The sequence below is a fragment of the Trachemys scripta genome, chromosome 3 (assembly GCF_013100865.1).
Source record: "Trachemys scripta elegans isolate TJP31775 chromosome 3, CAS_Tse_1.0, whole genome shotgun sequence".
In the NCBI taxonomy this organism is placed as follows: domain Eukaryota; kingdom Metazoa; phylum Chordata; order Testudines; family Emydidae; genus Trachemys; species Trachemys scripta.
The window spans coordinates 65,902,522-65,930,144 of record NC_048300.1 but is presented as its reverse complement, the minus strand read 5'-3'; the positions used below and the strand labels follow the sequence as shown (position 1 = coordinate 65,930,144).

Below are 27,623 nucleotides of genomic sequence, written 5' to 3'. Positions count from 1 at the left end.
TATCTAGATGAGTTGATGTACCCCCGGAAGACCTCTGGATACCCCCAGGGGTATGCATACCCTTGATTGAGAACCACTGGTTTAACTTACTCTTGTAGCATCATGATACTACAATATTGGAGATGCGAAAACTACAGGGCAATGTTTAAATTCAAGCAAAATATTGTTAGCATTCATAAATGTAAAAGTAAATGTGGTTTAAAAATGAATTTTGGACCTCAACTGCCTGATAGTATCTCTACGAAGAAAGAGCAAAGGTGAAGATGCATGAAGATGAATCAGCTAGATACACAATTGAGTATTTTACTTGCAAAGTAAGATGACTGATATCTTGATAGCATTTTTGTGGAACAAAGTATTCTGTTCAGGATGAATAGGAAAGTGTTAATGAGAGACTAAAAAGCACTGTACATCATTACAATTGGTGGTAGTTACCTCTGAACTGTGCAAAAGAGTTGGATCTTGTGGGACACAAGTGGTCTAGCTTCCAAGGCAGACTACACACCAGTGACAGTCAAGCAGTGGCCAGATACACCAGTGCAGCATGGGGGCTTGAGGCATTCTAAGAGAATCAGGCCATCAACCGTATCAAATACAGCATTGAAATTAGAGGATAAATAATATGAGGGAGTCATGGTTTGAATTCAGGACTCACTGATCACCCTAAAGAGGACTTCATTGCTATGGATCAGGTAGAAGCCAGATAGAAACAAATCAAAGATGCTGCGAACAGTGAAATGGTTGAAGATATGAATGTTTTTCTCCATTGTTTTGCTGAGGGGTAAACTAGAAGCAGGGCTGTAGTTGACAATGGGTGCTGGGGAAGGGTTGGGGGTATGTTTGCCTGCCAGTGGTGGCTGTGAACAGAATTGGGTCATTTTTGCTAAGTATAAAGCTGTTTAAGAGAAGTAACATTGAAAACTAGAATGGGGAGGCAAGGTGAGATGAAATAAGTGGGTATGAGGTCCACTAATGAGATAAAATTTGCTCTGCAAAGATGGAATGCTAGTGATTGGTGTGGGGAGGAATAGCTGCAAGAGTTGTGCTCACTGAGCAGGGGGAATGGAAAGTGTAGTTTTATAGTGGATGGATTAAATGGGTAAAAAACACTGACATGAGTGAGAAGCAAAGCAAGAGGAAGGAGCTGAAGAGTGATTGGGCGGAATGTGGAGAGAAGAGGCAAATAAGGGAGATGAGGCTGTAATGGTAGCTGGAGGGGCACAAGAGCTGTAAGAACAGAGTTAGGAAAGCTTGAATTCAGTGTGTGTGAAAATGTTTTGTTGTAGGTAACACTGTCTCCTATACTGGTACATGATTCAGAGTGGTCATCAAAGTTGAGAGGAAATAGAGGCTGCAGTGGGTAGTGGAGGTCAATATATAAAGGTAATGGAAAAGGAGAACAGACTAAGTGAATTGTTTCTGATCTTTGAAGGAGGAATTCACACTTGTTAAAACCAGACTTGATGCATTAGAGTATAAATTAGGACTAGCATTTAAAAAAAAAAATTGGCCCATACATTTGGTAGATTGGTGCCACATATTTTTGCAGATGAAATATACATAATTCAACCAAAATCACAGTTGGAAATCAAAGCAATGAATAGCTCAAATTAAGAATGCAAATGATGGATTAATCACACTTGAAGGACAAAAGAACTGAATATTCTTTACTGATTAACTGAAGACTGGGACCAGGCAGAGAAAAATAATGTGGATTAAAAATGGTTTGAAATGTCTTGTAAAACAGACTCCTTTGGAAAGGGATGGTAGAGAAAGAATTGTATGTTCAGAGGACCATTTCAGAGATGGAATAGACTTTCTAAGGCTGTAGGATGGCATTAAATTGGCAGATTAAGTAGAGTTAGAAAGCTCCTCCCCCTCTCCAATTTTGATTGTATTCCTATTTGTATCAAAGTGCTAGATTATGTAGCAAACTAAGGCCTTGTCTACACTACGAGAGTAGTTCGATTTTACTTAAATCGAATATTTGGAATCGATATTGCAAAGTCGAACGTGTGTGTCCACACTAAGGACAGTAATTCGACTTTGTGAGTCCACACTAACGGGGAAAGCGTCGACATTGGAAGCGGTGCACTGAGGGCAGCTATCCCACAGTTCCCGGAGTCCCCGCCGCCCATTGGAATTCTGGGTGGAGCCGCAAATGCCTTCTGGGTAAAAAAAAAAAGGGGCCAGGGTGCTTTTGGGTAACTGTCGTCATCCGTCCATCACTCCCGCCCTCCCTCCCTCCCTGAAAGCGCCGGCGGGAAATCATTTCGCGCACTTTTCAAGTCATTGACAGCGCGGACGCCACAGCACTGTGAGCATGGAGCCCACTGCAACCATCGCTGCAGTTGTGGCCGCTCTCAACGCCTCGCAGCTTATCATACAGGTTGCCCTGAGGCAGATGCAGAAAAGTCAGGCGAGGAGGCTACGTCAACGCGGTGATGGCCTGAAGTGTGAGAGTAGCACAGACCTCTCAGAAAGCAGGGGACCCAGCGCCGAGGACATCACGGTGGCAATGGGTCATGTTGATGCTGTGAAACGGCGATTCTGGGCACGGGAAACAAGCACTGAGTGGTGGGACCGCATAGTGCTGCAGGTCTGGGATGAATCACAGTGGCTGCGAAACTTCCGCATGCGGAAGGGAACTTTCCTTGAACTTTGTGAGTTGCTGTCCCCTGCCCTGAAGCGCAATGACACCCGGATGCGACCAGCCCTGACTGTCCAGAAGCGAGTGGCCATAGCCCTCTGGAAGCTTGCAACGCCTGACAGCTACCGGTCAGTCGCGAGCCAGTTTGGGGTGGGCAAATCTACCGTGGGGGTTGTTGTGATGCAAGTAGCCAAGGCAATCGTTGATGTACTGCTGCCAAAGGTAGTGACCCTGGGAAACGTGGAGGCGATCATAGATGGCTTCGCAGCGATGGGATTCCCAAACTGCGGTGGGGCCATAGATGGAACTCACATCCCTATCCTGGCACCGGACCACCAGGCCAGCCAGTACATTAACAGAAAGGGCTACTTTTCCATGGTGCTGCAAGCACTGGTGGACCACAGGGGACGTTTTACCAACATCTACGTGGGATGGCCGGGCAAGGTTCATGACGCTCGTGTTTTCAGGAACTCTGGTCTGTTTAGACGGCTGCAGCAAGGTATTTACTTCCCGGACCACAAAATAACTGTTGGGGATGTGGAGATGCCTATAGTCATCCTCGGGGACCCAGCCTACCCGCTAATGCCCTGGCTCATGAAGCCCTATACAGGTGCCCTGGACACTGAAAAAGAACTCTTCAACTACCGGCTGAGCAAGTGCAGAATGGTGGTGGAGTGTGCTTTTGGACGTCTCAAGGGGAGATGGAGAAGCTTGCTGACTCGCTGTGATCTCAGCGAAACCAATATCCCCATTGTTATAGCAGCTTGCTGTGTGCTCCACAATCTCTGTGAGAGCAAGGGGGAGACCTTTATGGCGGGGTGGGAGGTTGAGGAAATTAGCCTGGCTGCTGATTACTCACAGCCAGACAGCCGGGCGATTAGAAGAGACCAGCGGGAAGCGCTGTGCATCCGGGAGGCTTTGAAAGCAAAGTTCCTGAGTGAGCAGGGTAACCTGTGACTTTCTAATTTTGTGTACAGAGAAGCCTTCACCCCACTTCCAACACACGTTTCAAAATAAAAATAGTTCTACTTTGTTAAAGCACACCGTTTTCTTTAATACTGTTTTCGCGGGAATTTTTTAAAACTGGGACGCAGACTGTGGTGCGGAGCGGGTGTAGTGTAGTCGCGCGAATGCAGCTTCTAAACTCAAGGACTGACAGGCTCCGCTGCGGTGGGATGGTTCTTTCAACGGAGCCTGTCACCCCTCCTGATACGGACTGTGTGTATGGGGGGTCTATGTGAGTTTGTGGCAGGGGTGGGACGGTTACAGATCCCCTGCTGTGTGGCTCTGTGATCCTGCCTAAGGACCGCCGCTTAAGATCTCTAACTGCCCTCCCCTGACACAAAGTCACAGAGCAACCCACCCCCCACCACATAACATGAAAAGAACCTCCCAGACTAACCAGGGTAAGTAGTCACTGCATCACTGCACTATGTATGTGCCCTGCTGCTGTGCCTGCCCCCTACTATGTACCCTGCCAAAGGTGACTGTCCTGTCCAATTACCAACCCCCTTTCCCCCCCCTCCTCCAAAAGAACATGATGGAAACAGTAGTTAACAGAAACATATTTTTTATTATCAACTACACATGGGACTGGGAAGTGAAACTTGGACGGGGGCTTGTGTCAGGCGGGAAGGAAAGAACTTGTCAAACTTTGGGGAATGAGAGCCTTCTGCTGCTCGAGCTCTCTGCAGGGGTGGAGTGAGAGTTAGCAGGGACTCTGCCGCCTCTCCTTCTGTGCACTTTGGGTGAAGGGAGTATGGGACTTGGTGGCGGGGGAGGGCGGTTAGAGATGGACTGCAGCGGGGCTCTGTCCTCCTGCCTCCGTTCCTGCAGAACATCCACAAGGCGCCGGAGCGTGTCCGTTTGCTCCCTCAGTAGTCCAAGCAGGGTTTGAGTCGCCTGCTGGTCTTCCTGACGCCACCTCTCCTCCCGATCCATGTTGGCTTGGTGCATTTGGGACAAGTTCTCCCGCCACTGGGTCTGCTGTGCTGCCTGGGCTCGGGAGCAGGCTATAAGCTCTGAGAACATGTCCTCCCGTGTCCTCTTCTTCTTATGCCTAATCCTCCCTAGCCTCTGGGAGTGTGATGCCAGGCTAGGTTGTGAGACAGTCGCAGATGGGGCTGTGGGAATGGGAAAAAGGGAGTGAATTCCTCAGAAAGATAAATGTAGTTGTGAACAAAGAACATAGTCTTTCTCTGTGAACAGGACCATGCACAGCACCTATCACATGCGCACTCAGCACAAGGTCGAATTCTCGGCCTTCGCATTCAGTGTCTGGGGTTTTGCAGAGCACTTTTGAGAACCCTGTCAGGACAACGGAATTGCTCTTGCACGCAGACATGGTAAGCCGTAGATTCGTGGCAGCTTAAAACTTTAATATTAGCAATGGCCTCATTTCACATTGAAATCAATGTCGGTCCCTGCTGCCAGCAATCCGGCAAGCAGGAAGTCTGCTCCTGTCCCACACCCTCGCGGCTGTCCCCGGGAACGATCCCTTTCGGCTGACCCTCTCCCGCCTCCACCGCGTGGCTGCAAACCAGCGGTTACAGTTCTGTAAAGGAACGGTAAAGCAGTCCCAACACTAACATTCCCCTACCTCATTCAAAGCAGGTCATCATGAGCGACATCACCCTCATGAGGATCTCTGAGAGCGACAGACAGAGAATGCTCCGGGAAAGCCTTCAAAGACCAGGGCCGTATGCCGCCATGCTGTGCCAAGCAATGATTCCAGAGTACTTGCTAGTCTCGTGGCGCGGCAACGTGTCCTACTACGGAGGACCCAATAAGGCCGCTCTCCCCAAGAACCTAATGCAGCGGATTTCAAATTACCTGCAGGAGAGCTTCCTTGAGATGTCCCAGGAGGATTTCTGCTCCATCCCCGGACATATAGACCGCATCTTACTGTAGCTGCAGTAGCAGGGACTAAACAGTAGAGCGGCTTGGGCAGGACAATCATGCAAAACCGGACATTGCTAGATTTTTTTCAAATAGTTGCACTGCCCATGACTGAACCGTTAAGTTAATCAAACTAATCATGAGAAACCCATTTTTTAAATTGTTAATAATCATGTTCTGTTACAAATAAATGTTTAGATGTTTACAACACTTACTGGATGATCCTTCACCAGATTCTGTGTCTGGGGTAACGGCTGGGGAGGGTTGGTAGGGGATCTCTGTAAGGGTGATGAAGAGATCCTGGCTGTCGGGGAAATCAGCGTTGTGAGCGCTGTCGACTGCCTCGTCCTCCTCATCTCCTTCCTCATCTTCCCCGTCCGCTAACATGTCCGAGGATCCGGCCGTGGACACTATCCCATCCTCAGAGTCCACAGTCAGTGGTGGGGTAGTGGTGGCGGCCGCACCGAGGATGGAATGCAGTGCCTCGTAGAAACGGGATGTCTGGGGATGGGATCCGGAGCGTCCGTTTGCCTCTTTGGTCTTCTGGTAGCCTTGCCTCAGCTCCTTGATTTTCACGCGGCACTGCGTTACATCCCGGCTGTATCCTCTCTCTGCCATGTCTTTAGAGATCTTCTCATAGATCTTTGCATTCCGTCTTTTGGATCGCAGCTCGGAAAGCACGGACTCATCGCCCCACACAGCGATGAGATCCAAGACTTCCCGATCAGTCCATGCTGGGGCCCTCTTTCTATTCTGAGATTGCACTGCCATCAGTGCTGGAGAGCTCTGCATCGTTGCCAGTGCTGCTGAGCTCGCCACGATGTCCAGACAGGAAATGAGATTCAAACTGGCCAGACAGGAAAAGGAATTCAAATTCAAATTTTCCCGGGGCTTTTCCTGTGTGGCAGTTCAGAACATCCGAGCTCTTACTGCTGTCCAGAGCGTCAACAGAGTGGTGCACTGTGGGATAGCTCCTGGAGCTATTAGCGTCGATTTCCATCCACACCTAGCCTAATTCGACATGGCCATGTCGAATTTAGCGCTACTCCCCTCGTCGGGGAGGAGTACAGAAGTCGAATTAAAGAGACCTCTATGTCGAACTAAATACCTTCGCGGTGTGGACGGGTGCAGGGTTAATTCGATGTAACGGCGCTAACTTCGACATAAACGCCTAGTGTAGACCAGGCCTAAGACTAAGAATTTAATAGCTTTTGGAAAGCATATTAATAGGTTGTAACAGATAATTAAGTTATCCATTTTAAATAATTTCTTCAACATTGTGACAGCAAAAAAACCCAAAAGCTACAAACAGAAATCTAAGCTGGAGGGGGATCAGTCCAAATGGTACAGATTTGTGGATAGCTGGCCTGGGGGAGTCCAGCAGTGCCCTATAGTATTCAAGGGTGAATGGGGTTGTATACCCTGGCAGAGGTGAAAAGGTGGAGTGTGTTCAGTGTTTTAATTCTTGTGGCTATTTTGAGGGCATGGAGGGGAGAATTTCATAGAGCTTCAAATGACTTGGACATGGGGGTTCAAAACTTAGGTCTTCTGCTTACCTTTCCCAACCTGGGTATGAAGCTGCAGCTACAACATCCTCTGTCTTCACTAGAGTTAATTTAGGCATAGCCCCAATCCCCTCCTATTCACACACAATAGCCTCTCACTTAAGTTTGGTTCTTTAAATCCAGGTTAGTGGGCCTGACTGAGGGTAGAGACTAGAGCTTGCGTGTTGCTTTTACTCAGAATAGTAACTCACCAGTTTTGCTGTGAGGATGCAGAATAAATCATTTGAGCGCTGGTTGTTCTCCTGTTGTTTACCCCTTTGTGCCCAGAAGGACAGACAAGTTTTCCTACAAGTATGTCACGGTGAAAGAGCAGTTTAGCTTACTGTAGCACAAACAATGATGGGGTATGCTCCCAAAAGTCTTGGCATCACACTTGAGTAAGTCTAGCACCAGTGAAGACACAACAACTCCGGATATGGCATTGCAGTTTAGCTGCTCAAACCTGGGCCAGGCTAACCTGAGTGCCAATTTCCTGAGTTAACGCTGCACTGAAGACATACCTTTACTATAAGAGCTGTAGGGAGAGGAGGGCTCAAGCCATTCCCTCTCTAGCAGCAGCCATTGGGCTAAAAAGCAGAATTGGGATAGTGTAAGGTTCCGTATTCGCTGAGGAGTCAGCCAGGCATTTACAGTTTGGCACTCTCCATTACTCCCACCCATATTTTGTCTTTCAAAAGATAGGCTCCAATCTGAGGCCATTTTGTTACAAAGGCAGCAATTTCAAACAAATGAGTTTCTAGAGGTGTCTTTGGAGGGTAAATTAGATCTTGTGAAGAATTGGGTAAGAGTAAGGCCAGGTTGGTTAATTGGTGGTTCTTCATGCTAGCAGGCCTTGGAATAGATTTTAGGATTTTCTTTGGCATGTTAATAAGAAATTGAACAGATTATCTGCAGTCCTTCTAAAACGTGAATTGTTAATGATGGGAGCCAGCAAGAACTGAGACAAGAACTCTCTCTTTTGGCCATGTAGCTGCAGCTTCCCTAAACTTTCAGATGTCTCCATCAAACATTTTGTTCTGGTATCAGTGAAAAATGGGGTTAAGGCCACAGTCACCTTAGCTGTTAACAGACTGTATCTCCCTCCATTTTGTGTTCATATTGAAGCATCCTAATATTTTCTGTGCCTGCCAGTCCTGTCTTCTGTGAGGCTTGAGCTGAGGTCATAGCCCCAGTAAGGAGTTTGTTAGGCTCTCCCAGAGAGAGGTGGAGGCAGAGGCCTACACCAATGCCAGAAATTCAAAGCAGCAGTGGTGTAGCGCCAGGTTTGTAGCAGTGAAGAGTGTCTCAAAAGAGGGCCACCTCCATCTGCTGCTGTTCGTTACTGGTGGATACTTAGTTGGCTGGCCAGTCTCAGCACTTGAATGAAGTACATTAAAACCTCAGTTAGGAATACAAGAATTACAAACTGAACGGTGAACCACACACCTTGTTTGGAACCAGAAGTATGCAATCAGGCAGCAGCAGAGACGACGACAAAGAGCAGTACAGTACAGTACTGTGTTTAAACATAAACTACTTAAAAAATAAAAAGAAAGTTTAAAAAAAAAAAAGATTTGACAAGGTAAGGAAACTCTTTTTGCGTTTGTTTCATTTAAATTAAGATGGTTAAAAGCAGTATTTTTCTTCTGCATAGTAAAGTTTCAAAGCTGTATTAAGTCAATGTTCAGTTATAAACTTTTGAAAGAACAACCATAACATTTTGTTCGGAGTTACGAACATTTCAGAGTAGCAGCCGTGTTAGTTTGTATCAGCAAAAAGAACAGTCTCTAAGGTGCCACAAGTACTCCTAACAAATTTATTTGAGCATAAGCTTTCGTGGGCTAGAGAATGGAACATATAGTGAGTAGATAGATCTACTCACTATATGTTCCATTCTATGCATCCGATGAAGTGGGCTGTAGCCCACGAAAGCTTATGCTCAAATTTGTTAGGAGTACTTGTATTATTTTTTTAGATAGATACACACATACAGAGAACATGAAAAGGTGAGAGTTCCCCTACCAACTCTAAGAGGCTAATTAAGATGAGCTACTGTCAGCAGGAGGAAAAAAAACTTTTGTAGTGATAATCAAGATAGCCCATTTAAGACAGTTTGACAAAAGGTGTGAGGATACTTAACATGGGGAAATAGATTCAGTGTGTGTAATGGCTCAGCCATTCCCAGTCTCTATTTAAGCCTAAATTGATAGTATCTAGTTTGCATATTAATTCAAGTTCAACAGTTTCTCGTTGGAGTCTGTTTCTGAAGCTTTTCTGTTGCAAAATTGCTACCTTTAAATCTGTTACTGAGTGGCCAGAGAGGTTGAAGTGTTCTCCTACTGGATTTTGAACATTATGATTCCTGATGTCTAGTGCTATGTTTTGTTGACTTTAGAAGGGAAATGTGGGGTGTGTGTGTGTGGGGGGGGGGGTGGGAGAAAGGGTTGCAAGGCTATTTTAGGGGGTCACGGTACTGCCACCCTTACTTCTGAACTGCTTGCTGGTAGCAGCACTGCCTTCAGAGCTGGGTTCCCAGCCAGCAGCCGCGGAGCTTCCTGCAGTCAGGGGAGATTCCCTGAGGTGGGTGTGGCCTGGCCTCACAAGCAGCCTGTGCAGGGGAAGAGAGAGTCCCATTCCTCCCCATCCTGGCCAGGACTAGCAGCTGGAGTCCAGTGCATGGCAGGAGCCCCCATCCAGGATGCCCCCAGCCCTTGCCTACCCCTCCCTGGTTCCAGGTCTAGCTCTCAGGAGTTTAAAGGGGCCTTGGCGCTGTGTGTGTGTGTGTGTGTGTGTGTGTTGGAGGGGTGACCATGGTGTCGCCCCCCTCCTACCCCCCCCCCCCGACCACAGCGCCCTGGGTGGTTGCCCAAGTCACCCACCCATAGGGAACTCTGGTATTTAAGGAACTAAAATGCTATATTCTAGAAAACTACTGATTATTTTTTTAATAGAATCTCATGCTTAGTTGCAATATTTGTAACCCTGCAAAGGCATTTACTCTAATGCAGTATCTCTCTCAGTTATTTACAGGACTTAGAGCTCCTCCACGTGGATTATTGCTGTTTGGCCCACCAGGAAATGGGAAGACTATGTTGGTGAGAAAATTACTATGCCTTTCTTGGTGGAACTCTAGATATAAGCTATTTTCAGGAATTGTTTTTCTTGTCTGTGAAATTGAGAAATCCTCCACAGGGATCTCCTAAATTGTACTGTTGTGATCCAGTGCTATTTAGTAACAGTTCTGTATTTTTATTTAGTAGATGGCTTCTGTTTACAAGTTACTAATTTCTTTCTAAGAAATTCCTTTCACTGAAGAAAGTGAGCATTTGTGTACTGAATGACCTACCTCATTCAGTGCAGGGGCTGAATGAAATGCAGTGAATGAGACTGGGAAATGTATTTGGTGGGTATTCTTGTCTGACATAAACTGTATACTATTACATTTCCTGCATATGCAATGTGGATGAGCTAACAAATGTGGAACCTTTACTTCTGAATTTTCTGATGTTTCAGATTTTTTAAGACTATAATTTAGCACTGTTATATAAGTGTGTGTGTGTGTGTGTAATATATATTATAAGCTCCTGCAGGTGGTCTTCATCGCAATCCAGGTCGGGATCTTGGTACTGGCATGACCGTCGGCACTGTTCTCGATCCCGGTACCGCTCTCCTGTGGGTCGGCACCGTTCCCAGCAGAGTCAACGCAGGCATGCTCCGCACCGCCCTGGCCCTTGCGCTCCACCTCACGCACTTCCCAGTCGTACGGCACCTCCCGCTCAGCCTATCCCACACCGGGCCAAGCAGCGGACAACCTGGGTCACTAGCAGGACAAGCCGAAGACCCTGACCAGGAGCCTGCACAGTGGTCTTCCTGGACCCTATGGGCATGCCACCAAGCCCAAGGGGTTCCTCCCGCTTGGCCTCCGGTACTCGGGGCTCTGAATGGGCTACCATCAGTTGTGCTGTCCCCGCCCCCCACGGAGGGGTATGGAGGCATCTGCACCCACCCCAACGCAGGCCCCAGACCCGGGTACAACTGATTCTGGACATCAGAACCCCTCACAATTGGATCCACCACAGGATCCGTTAGCCCTTGTAGCATCTTCCTCATCTTCTCCAGATGAGGCAGTGGCAGGGACAACAACCTCGGGTTTCTCCCTCCCCCCGATAGACCTATGTGCTCACCAAGACCGTTTACGTAGGGTGGCATGTAATATGGACCTCCAAGCAGAGGAGATAGTGGAGTTGGAGGACCCGGTGGTGAGCATCCTTTCAGCTGACGCCCCATCCCGGGTAGCGTTGCCCATCATCCGCACCATTCAGGCCAACGCCAAGACAATATGGCAAACCCCTGCCTCTATCCCACCTATGGCCAAAGGGGTGGAGAGGAAATACTTTGTTCCCTCTAAGGAGTATGACTACCTGTATACTCACCCTTAGCTGTGTTCACTGGTGGTGTCCTCAGTGAACACAAGGGAACGGCATGGTCAACAGGCAGCAGTGCCCAAATCTAAAGACGCCAAGCACTTTGATTTGTTTGGATGAAAAATTTACTCAGCAGGGGGCCTTCAGCTCAGAGCCGCAAACCAACAGGTACTCTTGAGCCGTTATGATTATAACTTGTGGAACTCCATGGGTAAATTTAAGGAGTTGATTCCACGAGAGCCCAGGGAGGAGTTTGGGGCTTTAGTGGAAGAAGGCAAAAAAGTGGCTAGAACCTCCTTACAGGCCTCTCTTGATGTAGCGGACCCTGCGGCTAGGACCCAGGCATCAGGCATAGCTATGCGACGCATCTCCTGGCTTCAGGTGTCTGGCTTACCGCCAGAACTGCAACAGACTCTACAGGATCTACCATTTGATGGCCAGGGCCTGTTCTCAGATAAAACGGACTCTAGGTTACAGAGCCTAAAAGACTCCAGGACCATCATGTGCTCCCTGGGGATGCATGTCCTGGTTACCCAGCGCAAGCCCTTTAGACCACAGCCTCAAAGGTTCTACCCTCCCCCTCGTCCAAGGCAGGACTTTTACAGAAGACATGGACAAGGTGGTAGAAAGAGATCCACCGGCCACCAACCCAGTCAGAATCAAGACCCTCCTAAACCCATCGTCCGGGTCTAGGCAAAATTTTTGAAGGTGCGCCCGAGGACGACGTACTAGTCACCACCCAGGATCCTTTCCCTCTGTTTCGAGATCGTCTCTCCCATTTCCACCATGCGTAGTTTCTTATAACTTCAGACCAATGGGTTCTTCGCACGGTGGAAAGGGGATATTCTCTCCAATTTTCTCTCCGCCCTCCCTCCCCGTCCCTCTTCAGGGACCCCTCTCACGAGCAACTCCTTATACAGGAGGTCTTTACGCTCCTGTCCATGGGAGCGATCAAGGAGGTTCCTTCGGAGCTAAGGGGCAGGGGGTTTTACTCCCACTATTTCCTAATCCCCAAGGCAAAAGGGGGACTTCGACCCATATTAGATCTGTGCGGACTCAACAAATTAATGGTAAAGTTGAAGTTCCGCATGGTCTCGTTGGGGACCATTATCCCTTCCCTGGATCCTGGAGACTGGTACGCCGCCCTCGACATGAAGGATGCGTATTTTCACATAACGATTTACCCTCCGCACAGGTGCTTCCTTCACTTTGTGGTGAACCATGAACATTACCAATTTGCTGTCCTTCCCTTCGGGCTGTCCATGGCTCCAAGAGTGTTCACCAAATGTATGGCCGTCGTGGCAGCCTACCTTCGCCGACAATGGATCCAGGTGTTTCCATATCTAGACAACTGGCTCATTCGGGGCCACACCAGGGAAGAAGTGGAATCCCACGTCCGGCTCACCCTAGGCACGTTCCACAAGCTGGGCATCCTACTCAACAGCGAAAAGTCAACTCTGGAACCAACCCAGAGAATAAAGTTTATCAGGGCAGTCTTAGACTCCAGACTCGCCTGCGCTCTCCTGCCGGACACTCGTTTTCAGGCTATGGCAAACATCATCCGCAGCCTCCAAAGCTTCCCAACTTCCACGATGAGGACGTGCCTCGGCCTTCTGGGGCACCTGGTGTCGTGCACTTACATAACCATGCATGCCAGACTTTGGCTCTGCCCGCTTCAGGCCTGGGTATCAACAGCGTATCGTCCAGGTCAGGACAACCTGAACATGGTGGTCACTGTTCCGGAATCGGTCTTGACCTCCCTCAGCTGGTGGCTGAACCACACGTCGGTGTGTGAAGGGGTACCATTTCACTCCCCACAACCTTCCTTATACCTTGTCACAGACGCATCATCTCTGGGTTGGGGCGCTCACCTCAGGGAACACCAGACGCAGGGCCTTTGGACCGCATCCGAACTAACTCTGCACATCAATGTTCGAAAACTGATGGCAGTACGCCTAGCGTGTCAGGCGGTCTCCTACATGGCCGTTGTGTGGCAGCCCTCACAGACAACACCACGGCCATGTTCTACATTAACAAGCAAGGGAGAGCCCAGTCGTGTCCCCCCCCCCCCCCCCATGCCAGGAGGCCATTCCCCTGTGGGAGTTTTGCATAGTCCACTCAATACATCTGATGGCATCGTTTCTCCCAGGAATCCAGAACACTCTGGCAAACCAACTCAGCAGGTCATTCCAAACTCACGAGTGGTCGATTAGTCCAGATATCATCCACTCCATCTTCCGGAGGTGAGGGTTTCCCCAGATCGACCTATTCGCCTCGCGCATCAATCGGAAGTGCCAAGTGTTCTGTTCTCTCCAAGGGCGCTCTCAGGGTTCCCTATCAGACACTTTCCTACTGCCATGGAAAGACCAGCTGTTCTACGCCTTCCCTCCATTCCCGTTGGTCCACAGGACCCTGCTCAAGCTGCGCAGGGACAAGGCACGCATGATTCTGGTCGCTCCAGCATGGCCAAGGCAGCACTGGTACACCACGCTCCTAGAGTTGTCGGTAGAGCCTCCGATCAAGCTCCCAGTGTGGCCGGACCTGATCTCCCAGGACCACAGATGACTCTGTCACCCCGACTTGCAATCGCTCCACCTTACTGCGTGGATGCTGCATGGCTAACTTGAGTGGAGTTACTCTGCTCACAATCCGTGCAGCAGGTTCTGTTAGGCAGCAGGAAACCCTCCACACGGGCCACCTACTTAGCCAAATGGAAGCGCTTCTCCTGTTGGTGTGAGCAGCTCGTCATGCCCCCCTTGCAGGCGTCGATACCACTTATACTAGACTATCTCCTATGCCTAAAGCAGCAGGGCCTGGCGAGATCATCTGTCAGGGTGCACCCTGACAGATATCTCGGCGTTCCATCCAGGAGAACATGCTTCTTCAGTCTTCTCTAACCCGATGGCCATTAGATTCCTAAAGGGCTTAGATCGCCTATACCCCCAACTGTGTCAACCGGTTCCAGCATGGGACTTGAACCAGGTCCTTTCCAGGCTCACGGAGCTCCCGTTCGAGCCAATGGCTACCTGCTCATTCCTTTGCCTATCTTGGAAGACAACTTTCCTTGTAGCCATCACTTCAGTGAGGCATGTTTCTGAAATCAGAGCCCTCACATCGGAGCCTCCGAATATAGTCTTCCATAAAGACAAGGTGCAGCTTCGCCCCCACCCTGCCTTTCTCCCCAAGGTGGTATCAGCTTTTCATGTGAACCAGGATATCTTCCTCCCGGTCTTCCATCCTAAGCTGCACGCCATGTGGCAAGATCAACATATGCGCACTCTGGATGTTCGCAGGGCCCTCGCATTCTATATTGAGCATACGAAGCTGTTTAGGAAGACGACTCAACTTTTTGTCGCAGTGGCTGACCAGATGAAAGGCCTACTGGTCTCCTCACAACATATCCTCTTGGATCACGTCCTGTATTCGTGCTTGCTATGACTTGGCCAGTGTCCCGACGCCACGCCTCACCGCCCACTCCACGAGGGTTCAAGTCTCCTTGACCGCTTTCCTGGTACAGGTTTCAATCCATGAGATCTGTAGAGCGGCAGTTTGGTCATCCGTTCATACCTTTTGCCACTCACTACACGTTAGTTCAGCAGTTTAGAGACGATGCAGTGTTTGGCTCAGCGGTTCTGCACTCAGCGATGTCTCACTCCGACCCCACCGCCTAGGTAAGGCTTGGGAGTCACCTAATTGGAATCAATATGAGCAAGCACTCAAAGAAAAAATGGTTACTCACCTTTGTAACTGTTGTTCTTTGAGATGTGTTGCTCGTATCCCTTCCAAACCCACCCTCCTTCCCCACTGTCAGAGTAACCAGCAAGAAGGAACTGAGGGAGCACTGGGTCGGCTGGGGTATGTATCCAACGCCATGAAGGCGCCACTCCAGGGAGCTCCACAGCCGACCCACTGGGTGTTACTAGGGTAAAAATTCTCCGACGATCGTGCACATGGCGCGCGCACATCTAATTGGAATGGATATGAGCAACACATCTCGAAGAACAACAGTTACAAAGGTGAGTAACCGTTTTTTTGTTACATCATATTCTATTTTTCTTCATACAATATACTTATTGTCTTGTGAAGTTTTATTCTAAATCTTAAAATGCATTGGAGCTCTTCAACTTGCCTACCATTAAGAAGGGATTTACTGTTTTTCAGGCCAAAGCAGTTGCTGCAGAATCAAATGCAACCTTCTTTAACATAAGTGCTGCAAGCCTAACTTCAAAATACGTAAGTAATAGTTGCTAATGGTTTTGGTTTCTTAATGCTAATACATTAGGATCTTGACTATCTGACAGATTTGTAGGGATAATACATTGATATTTATGATGAGGGGGACATCCTGTGCCATGGGTGGGTGCTGCCTTAGTCCACTAACCTTGTTAAGCCAAAACCCTCCACGTGTCTGCACACTGGATAATGCATTGTACTGAAAAGTGTATTTGATACTAACAAATACAAAATAACAGTTTCAAAAACTGACACTTCATTATTGAGCGAACTCCTGCACTCCCTTGGAAATATTTTTATTTAAGTATAAAGGCTGTGATTTCTTTAAGAGCCTAACTTGCTTTGAATTTCATTGTGATTTAGGCACCTAACTCCTTACACTCCTTTAATATTTCCAGCCAGAGCCATTAGTGAAGTTTTCATATTTTTCTGGAGGAGGGGGAAAGGCAGGGTGCTTCACCACTTACTGCTGAATTAGTGGTTTGCTTATCTGTGGTATGGGAATGGGTCGTGCAAAGCTTGTGTTTGTGAACAGTCACTTATTGACCTTTGTTTTGAAAAATGCTTGACCTGTTTAGGTAGGTGAGGGAGAGAAACTGGTGCGTGCTCTTTTTGCAGTAGCCAGAGAACTTCAGCCGTCTATAATTTTTATAGGTAAGAACTTAATGTTTGGCTAGTAAGATCTCTCTCTCTCTAATAATTTTGCAAACTAAAATCTTTTTAAACTAAAGTGCTCTCTATTTGAGGCTCACTTGTCTCAGTAATAATGCAAGACATAACAAGATAAGGGGATCTCTCTGTATCAGTGATTATTTGCTCCTTAATTGGTATTTCATTTGGGGAGCATGTTTCACTTGAGCATGTTCCACATTCTGCCCTAGTATCCAGTAATCTAGGAAAAGCTTAACTAACAAAAAAAAAATTGTCCTATGATAACCTTGCGTGCAAAGATTCTATTTTAGTGCATTTTTATATGTGACCTGCAGTACAGAGTTATGAAAATTGTTTTGCATTTATTTTCTCATCCTCTTTGGAAACTTGGGGTTTATTACCCACAGATGACAGAATGCATACAAAATTCCTGTCCTGTCAGATGTCAAATCAGTGATCCTTTACTAATGCCACTGGGCCTTGCACTTTTAACACTTATACAGACATTTTTTAAACTTTGGCAAAGTTTGTCTGCCTCCTGAAGAGTAAAGATAAGACCTCTTTTATTGGAACCCCACACTAGCAAAATAATAGTTGAATTAAAATCTTAATATTTAGCAATCTCACTGGCTGAAACTTTAAAACTAAGACTCTTTTCTTTTTAGATGAAGTTGATAGCCTTTTATGCGAAAGAAGAGAAGGTGAACATGATGCTAGTAGGCGTCTAAAAACAGAATTTTTAATAGAATTTGATGGCGTAAGTATCAGTATTACAGTATTGTTGGTTGTTACTTAAATTAGTTAATACAATGATGGGTGCCAATGAAAGCTGCTAATGATACCCTAAAGGGGTTAAGCTCCACCAATTAAAAATCCTTTCCTTTATTTCCTTGAACAGCAATAAAAATATTTCTTAGCAAATATCTTCTACCTTTTGCCCAGTAAAGAATTGGAGAGTTCAGTCTCTGAGCAGGGAGGATGGTGATAGAGACCTGGGGAGGACCTGTGGGTGGACTGTAGTATTTCATGGTTGGGGAAGAAAAGATGGGTAAGTGGTGGGAGTAACAGCAGAGATGCTATGAGGGAAGGAATTCATTTCTTGGGCAGGAGGAAGGCTATTGCATAATTATCTACTTAAATTTTCTTGCATCTTCCTTTGAAATATTTGGCACTGGCCACTGTCAGTCAGGAGACTAGATTAGATTGATCTATAATAGAAGTCCCTGAGTTGTTTTAGACCTACATTGCAATTTTCCTCTCTATAGGTTTCAGTGTAGTTTCACTGCCCTAGTGGCATTAAAATTTGACTTTGTTTGAAACAGTAAAGATAATAAAGTAAGTCAGTTTACTTTTTAATTTTGAGCACTCACAATATCAGAATTCTCCAAGACCATAAGTTCTAATTGCTAGTCATGGCACTTATTTTGGACACCAGATGCTGCTATAGAAAATTGAGATGGAGTTTAAATATACTTTTTTTTAAACCACAAACTAGGCAGAAAATAATGTGGATAACATAAAGTCAACACCCACAAAAACGAGCATTTAGTATCAACATCCAGTCAGTGCACTTTGGTCTTTTTACAGTTTATTGCATTGTTTCTTAGTTTTCAATTTGCACTACTCTTGCTTTACAACATTATAGGTACAGTCTTCTGGAGAGGACAGAATACTTGTAATGGGGGCAACTAACAGGCCACAGGAGCTGGATGATGCTGTTCTCAGGTACCTAAATGATGCCCCTTTTAAGATGTATTCAAGGCCAGTTGTACTTAAATTCAGGGATGTCCCTACCCATATATGCAAAGTACGCAGCTGCGTAAGGCACCAGGAAATTTGGGGCACCACATTTCCTGGTGCCCTGCGCAGCTGCGTGCTACTCCAGCCACTGCTCCGCCTCTTCCCCATGGCCCTGCCTCTGCTCCAGCCCTTCCCCAAAGCCCCCCCCCCCCCCCTTCCCCCCCCCCCCGAGGACTGCTGCACTCACCGCACAGTAAGTGGAGTGACCCGGCCCCAGCCTGCTCCACTCCCCTGGCTCCCAGCCTCGCCGCTGGTGAGTGCTGGGGGGCAGTCTTCCCCCCCCCCCGTCCCCCAAGGCTGGGAGTCAGAGGAGCAGAGCGGGCTGGGGCCTGGGGACAGCCCCTCCTTCCCCGCAGGGGGGCTGCATAGGGCACCAAAATGGCTAGGGATGGCCCTGCTTAAATTAGTTCCTATTATAAAATACAAGTTTCACAGTTAAGTATCTTGCACTCTTCAAATTGTATTGGATTGAAATTTGCTAGAGTTGTTGGGTGGTAAATATTAACAAAATACTCAATGTTTATTTTAAAGAAGAGCCTTAGCATTCCCTTTTGAGTTTTGTGCCTTTAGTGCCATCAGCTTGGAATGGTCTTAAACAGGTACTCTCTCAGATCCTTTCATGTCACTCATCTGTTCCATTCTTTGGGTCTAAGGGTAAACTGAGGGGAAAGTCTCTCTTATAGACACTTCTACATAAAAGCAGCACTGAATTTCTCTTTTGAACATTGGAGGCATGGTATTCTCAATAGCAGTAGGACCTTGGAGGCCTTGTTTCAGATTCTTAAGAATCCTTTACAGTGGTTCTCAAACTTTTCTTTTCACGGACCACTTGAAAATTGCTGAGGGTCTCGGTAGACCAGTTAATGATCTTCCCAAATGTTGTTTGTACCATTAGCTAACTACTGTAGAGGGTTTTGGATAAAACACAAATACAAATAAAAGCACAGAACTCATATTAAAATATTAGTAGTTTTAACTTCTTCTTCGAGTGATTGTTCACGTCCATTACACATTAGGTGTACGCGCGCCGCGTGCACGGACGTCGGAAACTTTTTCCCTTAGCGGCTCCCGTCGGGCCGGCAGGGCCCCCTCCTTCCCGCCAGAGCGGCGCCCCGCTCCAGGGTATATATATGCCTGCCGACCAGACCCCTCCAGTTCCTTCTTACCGTCCGTGGCGGCGTTGGAACAACTCTGTCTCTCGTCTGAGAGTGTCCCTTAGCAATAGTCATCCCATTGGATCAAGTAGTAACGATCCCAAACCAGGTGCTGAGCTCGCTCTGCTGGTGGCTCGATCACCGACAGGTATGCGAAGGGATCCCCTTCGCTGCCCCACAGCCCACTCTGACGTTGGTAACAGATGCATCGGACCTGGGTTGGGGAGCGCACCTGGGGGAACTGCGGACACGGGCTGTGGTCCAGAGAAGACAGGCTGCTTCACATCAATCTGAAGGAGCTAAGAGCGGTTCGCCTCGCCTGTCAGACCTTCCGCGCCACCATAAAAGGTCACAGCGTGGCAGTCCTGACGGACAACACTACCGCCATGTTCTATATAAACAAGCAGGGCGGGTCCCGGTCTTCTCCCCTCTGTCGCGAGGCACTCCAATTATGGGACTTCTGTATAGCCCATGCGATACACCTCATCGCGACGTATCTTCCGGGGATTCAAAACGGCTTAGCGGACCGCCTCAGCCGATCCTACCGAATGCACGAATGGACGTTGAGGCGAGACGTCCTGCATTCGATCTTCCGGAGGTGGGGCTTTCCCCGGGTGGATCTATTCGCCACCAGGGACAACAGCCAATGCCCTCAGTTCTGTTCATTCCAGAACCTCAGCCCGGGATCATTAGCAGATGCCTTCACAATCCCATGGGGAGGGAGCCTGAGATACGCCTTCCCTCCGTTCCCACTCATACACAAGGTTCTCCTCAAGACCCGCAGGGACAGGGCGGCGATCATACTTATTGCCCCGGCCTGGCCACGCCAGCATTGGTTCACGTCCCTGCTGGAACTGTCCATAGCCGATCCAATCACCCTCCCCCTCCATCGCGACCTAGTCACACAAGACAAAGGTCGCCTACTCCACCCGAACCTGTCTTCGCTACATCTCACGGCGTGGTATCTCTCTGGCTGAACGATGCAGAACACAGGTGCTCTCACTGGGTTCAGCAAATCCTCCTTAATAGTAGAAAGCCCTCTACAAGAGCGACCTACCTGGCAAAATGGAAGAGGTTCTCCCACTGGTGCGAACCTCTACGCATACGACCTTTACAAGCCTCAGTTCCATTAATCTTGGACTACCTACTGCACCTCAAGAATCAAGGCCTTGCGCCCGCCTCGATTAGAGTGCATTTAGCCGCTATTTCGGCTTTCCATCCAGGAGAGTTGGGAGTGTCGGTGTTCTCCAACCCCACAGTGACCCGATTCCTCAAGGGGCTGGACAGGGTGTTTCCCTACTCGCGCCCGTCTGTCCCGGCGTGGAATCTGAACCTAGTCCTAACAAGACTCATGGGTCCCCCCTTTGAGCCCCTAGCCTCTTGCTCCCTTACGCACCTCTCGTGGAAGGTAGCGTTTCTCGTGGCCATCACGTCGGCCAGAAGGGTATCGGAATTGAGGGCCCTCACTTCGGAACCACCCTATACAGTGTTCCATAAAGATAAGGTGCATCTGAGGCCGCACCCCAAATTCTTTCCAAAGGTGGTATCGCAGTTTCACATGGGGCAGGACATTTGCCTACCGGTATTCTTTCCAAAACCCCATGCAGACCCTCGCCACCGCAGCCTACATACCCTGGATGTTCGAAGGGCGTTGGCATTCTACCTGGAGCGGACCAGGTCGTTCCGCAGAACACCTCAGCTGTTCATTGCTATTGTGGAACGTATGAAAGGCTTGCCTATCTCGACACAGCGCTTGTCGGCATTGATTGTGAATTGTATACGCACCTGTTATGAGCTCGCCAATGTTCCGGCCCCAGAGATCCGGGCCCACTCGACTAGGGCCCAAGCGTCCTCAACGGCCTTCTTGGCGCAGGTCCCTATCCAGGAGATCTGTACGGCGGCCACATGGTCGTCCGTGCATACGTTCACAGCCCACTACGCGATCCATCATCAGACCAGAGAGGACGTGATGGTCGGCCGGGCTGTGCTACAGTCAGTTGTACCTTGACTCCTACCCACCTCCAGTGGTAAGCTTGGGAATCACCTAATGTGTAATGGACATGAACAATCACTCGAAGAAGAAAGAACGGTTATTTACCTTCTGTAACTGTTGTTCTTCGAGATGTGTTGTTCACGTCCATTACACTTCTCACCCTCCTTCCCCTCTGTCGGAGTCTCCGGCAAGAAGGAACCGGAGGGGTCGGGTCGGCAGGCATATATATACCCTGGAGCGGGGCGCCGCTCTGGCGGGAAGGAGGGGGCCCTGCCGGCCCGACGGGAGCCGCTAAGGGAAAAAGTTTCCGACGTCCGTGCACGCGGCGTGCGTACACCTAATGTGTAATGGACGTGAACAACACATCTCGAAGAACAACAGTTACAGAAGGTAAGTAACCGTTCTTTTCTAATGCGATGGATGTGCCCTCTCTTCCCCCAAGGTGGGGCTGGGAAGGAACTGGGTGTCTCTCCTGGGCCACAAAACTGAGGCTGGGAAGGAGGGCTGTGTCGCACCTGGAGCTGGGGAAAGTCACCTCCTTCTCTGGCCGCTGCAGCCCTGCACATCCCAAATTCCTCCCACCCCTTCTTCTCACCCCACTGCCCCCTTCCACCTACCCCCTATTCTCCCCCTCTCCCCAAACCCACCACCTCACCTTACACGTCTCTCTTCTTCAGGGTCCAGGCACCTAATTAGTGGAGCTACGCCTGCACGGCTCCACTAATTAGGTGAGTGGCCCTTCATTCTCTTGTGTGCAGCTGCCCAGGCGTGCACTTTAGAGGGAACTATCCACGGACCACCTGGATGGAGCTCGCAGATCACTTGTGGTCTGTGAACCACAGTTTGAGAACCTCTGCTTTGTAACATGGCATCTCCCACTTACACCTCTTATGCTAGACTGAGGAATGCAGATTTGACTTCACTGGCTCCCTACAAATTACTCTGAACATGAATTACACTCCTCAACATTTTTGAAGACTCTAAAGATTCTGCAATAGTGGACAATGAGAATGTTAAAAAATGTTCTATTTATTCTGACACTGATGGTTGGAGGGATAGACGTTACCAGCTTGGGTTGGAGGGTTTGATCTGAAGTATCTGACTATGCAGAGTCATTGGAATCCTTGTAGGGAGTTGTTATCCATGAACATGTTAAGAGCTACAAGCAAGTCATTCTTTCCTCCCATAAGAGTTTAATTAGGGCTAAGGTAGCATCAGTGGCATGCTCATAATGTTTGTACCTTTAAACTCTGCAGGGCTACTACCTGGAGTTTCATTCAGACCTTGTGTATCACCCACACTCAATCTGGCCCTCAGCCCGCCTTCCTAAACAGTTGTACTTCTTGTTAGTCTCCCACAAGTGAGAATATGCATATACCATACTGAAGGAGAGATTTCTCGCTGGTGGTAAAATACAGGGGGCAAAATTCAATCTGGATAGTGCAAACCGCACCTTCCTGTATCAGAATAAGCTTCTAGATAAATAGGGTATTAAATAATGTGTTGGGGTTCAGGCTATGTAAAGTTTCCATTATTTAGAAAATGAACCTAATGCAAAACCTACAAATCTCAAGTACAACTATCTGCATACTAAACATCGTGGAAGGTGTCTCAAAAACTCCCCTTATTCTCCAAGTGCCATCCTCATGGGAACAGCTGCCACAAGACCCAAGTAGGCCTTGCTTTAATGCATCTACCCATGTGAGGAGATAAAAGAAACGATCATGGCACTAAAATAATATTATAACTATATCAAGTTAAATTATATACCTTCTCTGATGCCAGACCTTCTTTTTGCTTCTTATCTAGCTACATCCTGGACTGCCTCAGTCAAGGGCAAGGATTTCAAATTTGCTATTCCCCATCTGTTTTCTTTAGTTAATTACCATAGGTAGCAAAAAAAAATTAGTGTTGATGGCATGGGCATAAAATGTGTACTTTTATCAAATGTCAGCTTTTACTAACTAGTTCTTCTGAAATATTAAAATGTTACTATTTTTTTTTTCCCTCCTCCCCCAGACGATTCACCAAACGGGTGTATGTATCTTTACCAAATGAAGAGGTAAGTGTGTGGCTTATGTGTGCATTTCTTTCTGAGAGTTCTTAAAAACCTGTTATATCGGAAAAACAAGAAAATATATTGTAGAACCTTGTTAATGTGCCCTAATGATTGGTAGACTTATTGCAAATTACTGAATTTTGTGACTTACCGCTGTCCACTAAATCACTTTAGCCAATATGATAAGTTTATACCACTCAGGTGAATATTTAAGTTGTTATATTCTGATGTCGTTACTAGAATCAAATCTGCTAGTAGCCACTCCCTCCTTCTGGGCAGCTTGCTGTTGTATAGGCAGTGTGCTGATTAAGCAGACAAGGACATGTTTTGATATGCCTAGAATACTGCAACGGCAGGTGTGTTTGGTTTGACATGAAATTATTTCATGCAAAGGATTAAAAAATTGTGTGGCCTAATTTTAAAAGTTCTTCAACACTAAAACAAAAAAACTATTAGCACTGTTCGCTATCTTAGCAGCAGCAGCAGAAGTATCTCTGATCAAGACTGTAGTTTAGTTGACATGATTGTACAGTGCCTGGCTGGAACCAATGGGGCCCTCAATTTCATGATTACTAAATCTATATGACCCCTTAAAAGAAAGTATTGACATGTCCACCATAGTCAAAAGTACTGCAAATGTCATACATATAGGCTTCTGAATTCACAAAAACATTCCATATATTTTTGTTTTATATCTTCTAATAAATAAGTTTTTTGTACGTGAACTTACAACTGATAAATGCTTCTTTTCAGACAAGATTGATTTTACTAAAAAATCTTTTAAGCAAGCAAGGAAGTCCATTGACCCAAAAAGAGCTGGCACAACTAGCCAGGTAAGTACTTTGATAGTTCTGCTAACAATATTGCTGGTCCACAACAGTCATATCAACTGCTCTGTCAGTTACATTTAGAACTAATGCTAGTTATCAGGAATATTGAAATTGTAACCATGCCTGTACTTAAAATCATAGACATGTAGGGCTGGAAGGGACATCAAGAGATGATCATCTAGTCCAGTCCTCTGCGCTGAGGCAAGACCAAGTATAGCTAGACCTAGACCATCCCTGACATGTTTGTCTAACCTGTTATTAAAAACCTCCAATGATGAGGATTTCACAACTTCCCTTGGAAGCCTATTCCCATGCTTAGCTTCCTTATATTTAGAAAGATTTTTCCTAATATCTAACATAAATCTCCCTTGCCACATATTAAGCAGATTATTTCTTGTTCTGCTTTTGAATGTGGAGAACAGTTGATCACCATCCTCTTTATAATAGCTCTAACATTTTTGTTGATTGTTCTGTTCCTCCCCTCAGTTTTTTCTCAAGACTGTACATGCCAGTTTTTTAACCTTGCCTCATAGGTTGGGTTTTCTAAACCTTTGATCATTTTTGTTGCATTCCTCTGGACACTCCCTCCAATTTATCCACTTTTCTTTCTTAAAATGTGGCATCACTGGACACAGTATTCCAGATAAGGCCTCACCAGTGCTGAGTAGAGCAGGACAATTACCTCCCATGTATTATGTATTCGATGCTCCTGTTAATATACCTCAGAATTATGAGTCTTTTCCACAACTTCATCACATTGTTGTCTTTGTATTCAATTTGTTCCATTATAACCCTCAGATCCTTTTCAGCAGTACTATCACTTAGCCAGTCTTTTCCCATTTTGTAGTTGTGCATGTAATTTTCCTTCCTAAATGAAGTACTTTTCACTTGTCTCAACAAGATGAAATTCAGTAGATTTCAGACCAACTCTCCAATTTATCAGTCATTTTGAATTCTAATCCTGTCCTCCAAATTGTATGCAACCCCTTCCCTCTTGCTGTCATCTGCAAATTTTATAAGCATATTTTTCACTCATTATCCAAGTCATTGATGAAAATATTAAATAGTAAGGACCCAGAACAGACCCCCAGTGGGACCCCACCAACATTTACCAATAAAAATCTAATCCTTCCAAGCCTGCTTATAAACCCTAGTATCCTCTAGGTACTTAAAAATATAATTTGTTCCAGTATCTTTCTGGGTATTCAAGTTGGGCTGATTATTCGATAGTTCCCTGTATCATCTTCGTTCCCCTTTTTGAAAATAAGTACTGCATTTGCCCTTCTCCACCCATCCTCCAGGAGTTCTCAGAGATAATAGCAGTTAGTTCCAAGACTGGTTAAACTAGTTCCTTAAGTAAGGTGAATTTCATCAGGTCTTGCTGACTTCAGTACATCTAACTTATCTAAATATTCTGTAACCTGTTACTGCCTTATTTTGGCCTGTGTTTCTTCCCCTTTGGTAACATTAACGGATATTAAACAACTGGTCACAATTTACCTTTTTAGTGAAGATTGATGCAAAATTGGTGTTTAACACCTCAGCTTTCTTGAACCTTGTCCATTATTAGCTCTTCTTCCCTGCCAAATAGAGGACCTACACTTTCCTTCATCTTTCTTTTGTTCACAATATATTTATAGAACCTCTTATGTCCCTTTCTAGGTGTAACGTATTGAGAATGAATTGCGCACACTTTGGAAGTGATGAAAAAGACCATTTCTCCCTTCTCCCCCCCCCCCCCGTCAGTCTGTGTACGAGAGTACTCTTCACACTGTTTTCTCACTACCTAGATTTGCTGTTGAAACATGCTGATCAGCACTGTGCCTGGGGCAGGGAGACAGGAAACGAAGGCAAGCTCCTTCCCACCCAACCTCTAGGCGAGCCCCATCTTTCCCAGATGACTAAAGAGAGCACCTGCTCTACATTTTGTGTGCATTTCAGGTTGAAAACAAATCTCATTGGTTTTTGTTTTGCTTTTTCCTGACTTGTGCATTTTTGGGGTTGGCAATACTGAAATTTTAAGCATGGAATAGCAAGGATTCCGTAAGTGTAGGGCCTTTCCAATATTTTTGCGGTTTGAAGATTTTAAATTTGCATTGAAAAATACCTAAAAGTTACTTGAGCTTTCCATTGTGAAAATTCTTATGGATCACACAATACTACTACGTGCTCATCCTCTGGATGTTAGGTACCCCATTATGAATGCTATTTAGGAGGTAGAGAAGGGAGAGGGAAATAAAACATGTTCCTTAATGTAAGGGAAAAGACCCTCTCTCCTGTCACACTTCTGAGATACTAAAGAATCTACTTGGTAGATCATGGAGGAGGAAAACTGAGTGAGGTGCAGGGCATCAAGAATTTAAATAGTGTAACTTCATTTGAGTCTTTTATTTTTGTGTGTGTGTATGAGGGGTGCATGCGGGGCTAGTATGCATCAGCCGTTTTGTATCTGCAACATCACATAAATTTGCGGCACAATGAAGTTGCATTTATTGTCATCTTAATTCACACTTGCAGAAAACTCTTCAGCCATGTCAGATGCACAAATATCTAATTGAAGTAAAAAATGGGGTTGCAAGTTAAGTGCGGTGACTGTAGATTCTATGCGCAAACATACAAACATCACTAAGCACAACTTTTGAAAAATTATTTGTGCTACCCCTTCCCTACTATAGACTTTGTTCACTTGACTGACATGCCACATTTCCTTGGTTGGCAAGAGACTGGGATTTGTCCTACTCTTTATTCCTTAATAATTCTACTAAACCCTCTTTCTCCCACAGACAGAAATGTAATTGGGTGCAGGGCCTCCAGAAAATTGGATGAACTAGCTCCTTTAATGGGCCATTTGTGTGCCTCTTGACAATTTCTAATGGCTGCTTTTGAAGGGGGGGGAGGGGTACAGCAAAACAATTTTTTTGCTATTTTTTATTGCTCCTTTTCAGTCTATAATATTGGTGGTGGTTGTTTTCTGCTTGTTTTTCACATTGGAAATACCAGTTCTGGTTTCCCTCTCTTTGATTGATGACTTAAGCAAATCTTTTGAAGCACCTGAATGGTTAAATTGGAGAATGAGGCTAAAGCCTGAAGTACAGCTCTTCCAGCCCTGACTGGAGATTGATGGGGATGTTGACTTCAACCTTCTTAGGAGGGGAAAAAAACTTTGTTGTGCCATCTTTATATTTCTTAAATGAGCAGTAAAGGACATGATTTCTCTTGCTTTGCAGTTCACTTCTAAAGTATTTAGACATGTGATATCTAATAGAAATAGATGGCTCAGCACTACAGTGGCTCAGTTGTTCCTCTCCAGCAGAACTTGGAGTGGTGATTGGGTAATTGCTTATCCTCTCCAAAGGCCCTCATGTGCAGGGTCACAGAGGTATCCAT

The 27,623-nt window shown here is 46.5% G+C and overlaps 1 protein-coding gene across 4 annotated transcripts in view; it reads left to right on the top strand.

The window, feature by feature from the left end:
- The window catches only part of SPAST (spastin), a 67,851-nt gene that overhangs the window by 29,606 nt on the left and 10,622 nt on the right, over window positions 1-27,623 (top strand). For all 4 annotated transcript variants that reach the window (XM_034764969.1, XM_034764967.1, XM_034764968.1 and 1 more), the window contains 7 exons: window positions 10,113-10,187; window positions 15,678-15,749; window positions 16,328-16,403; window positions 17,066-17,157; window positions 18,046-18,125; window positions 23,367-23,409; window positions 24,160-24,239. In XM_034764969.1, coding sequence (XP_034620860.1) covers window positions 10,113-10,187; window positions 15,678-15,749; window positions 16,328-16,403; window positions 17,066-17,157; window positions 18,046-18,125; window positions 23,367-23,409; window positions 24,160-24,239 — 518 coding nt within the window. The remainder of the gene's footprint in view (window positions 1-10,112; window positions 10,188-15,677; window positions 15,750-16,327; window positions 16,404-17,065; window positions 17,158-18,045; window positions 18,126-23,366; window positions 23,410-24,159; window positions 24,240-27,623) is intronic.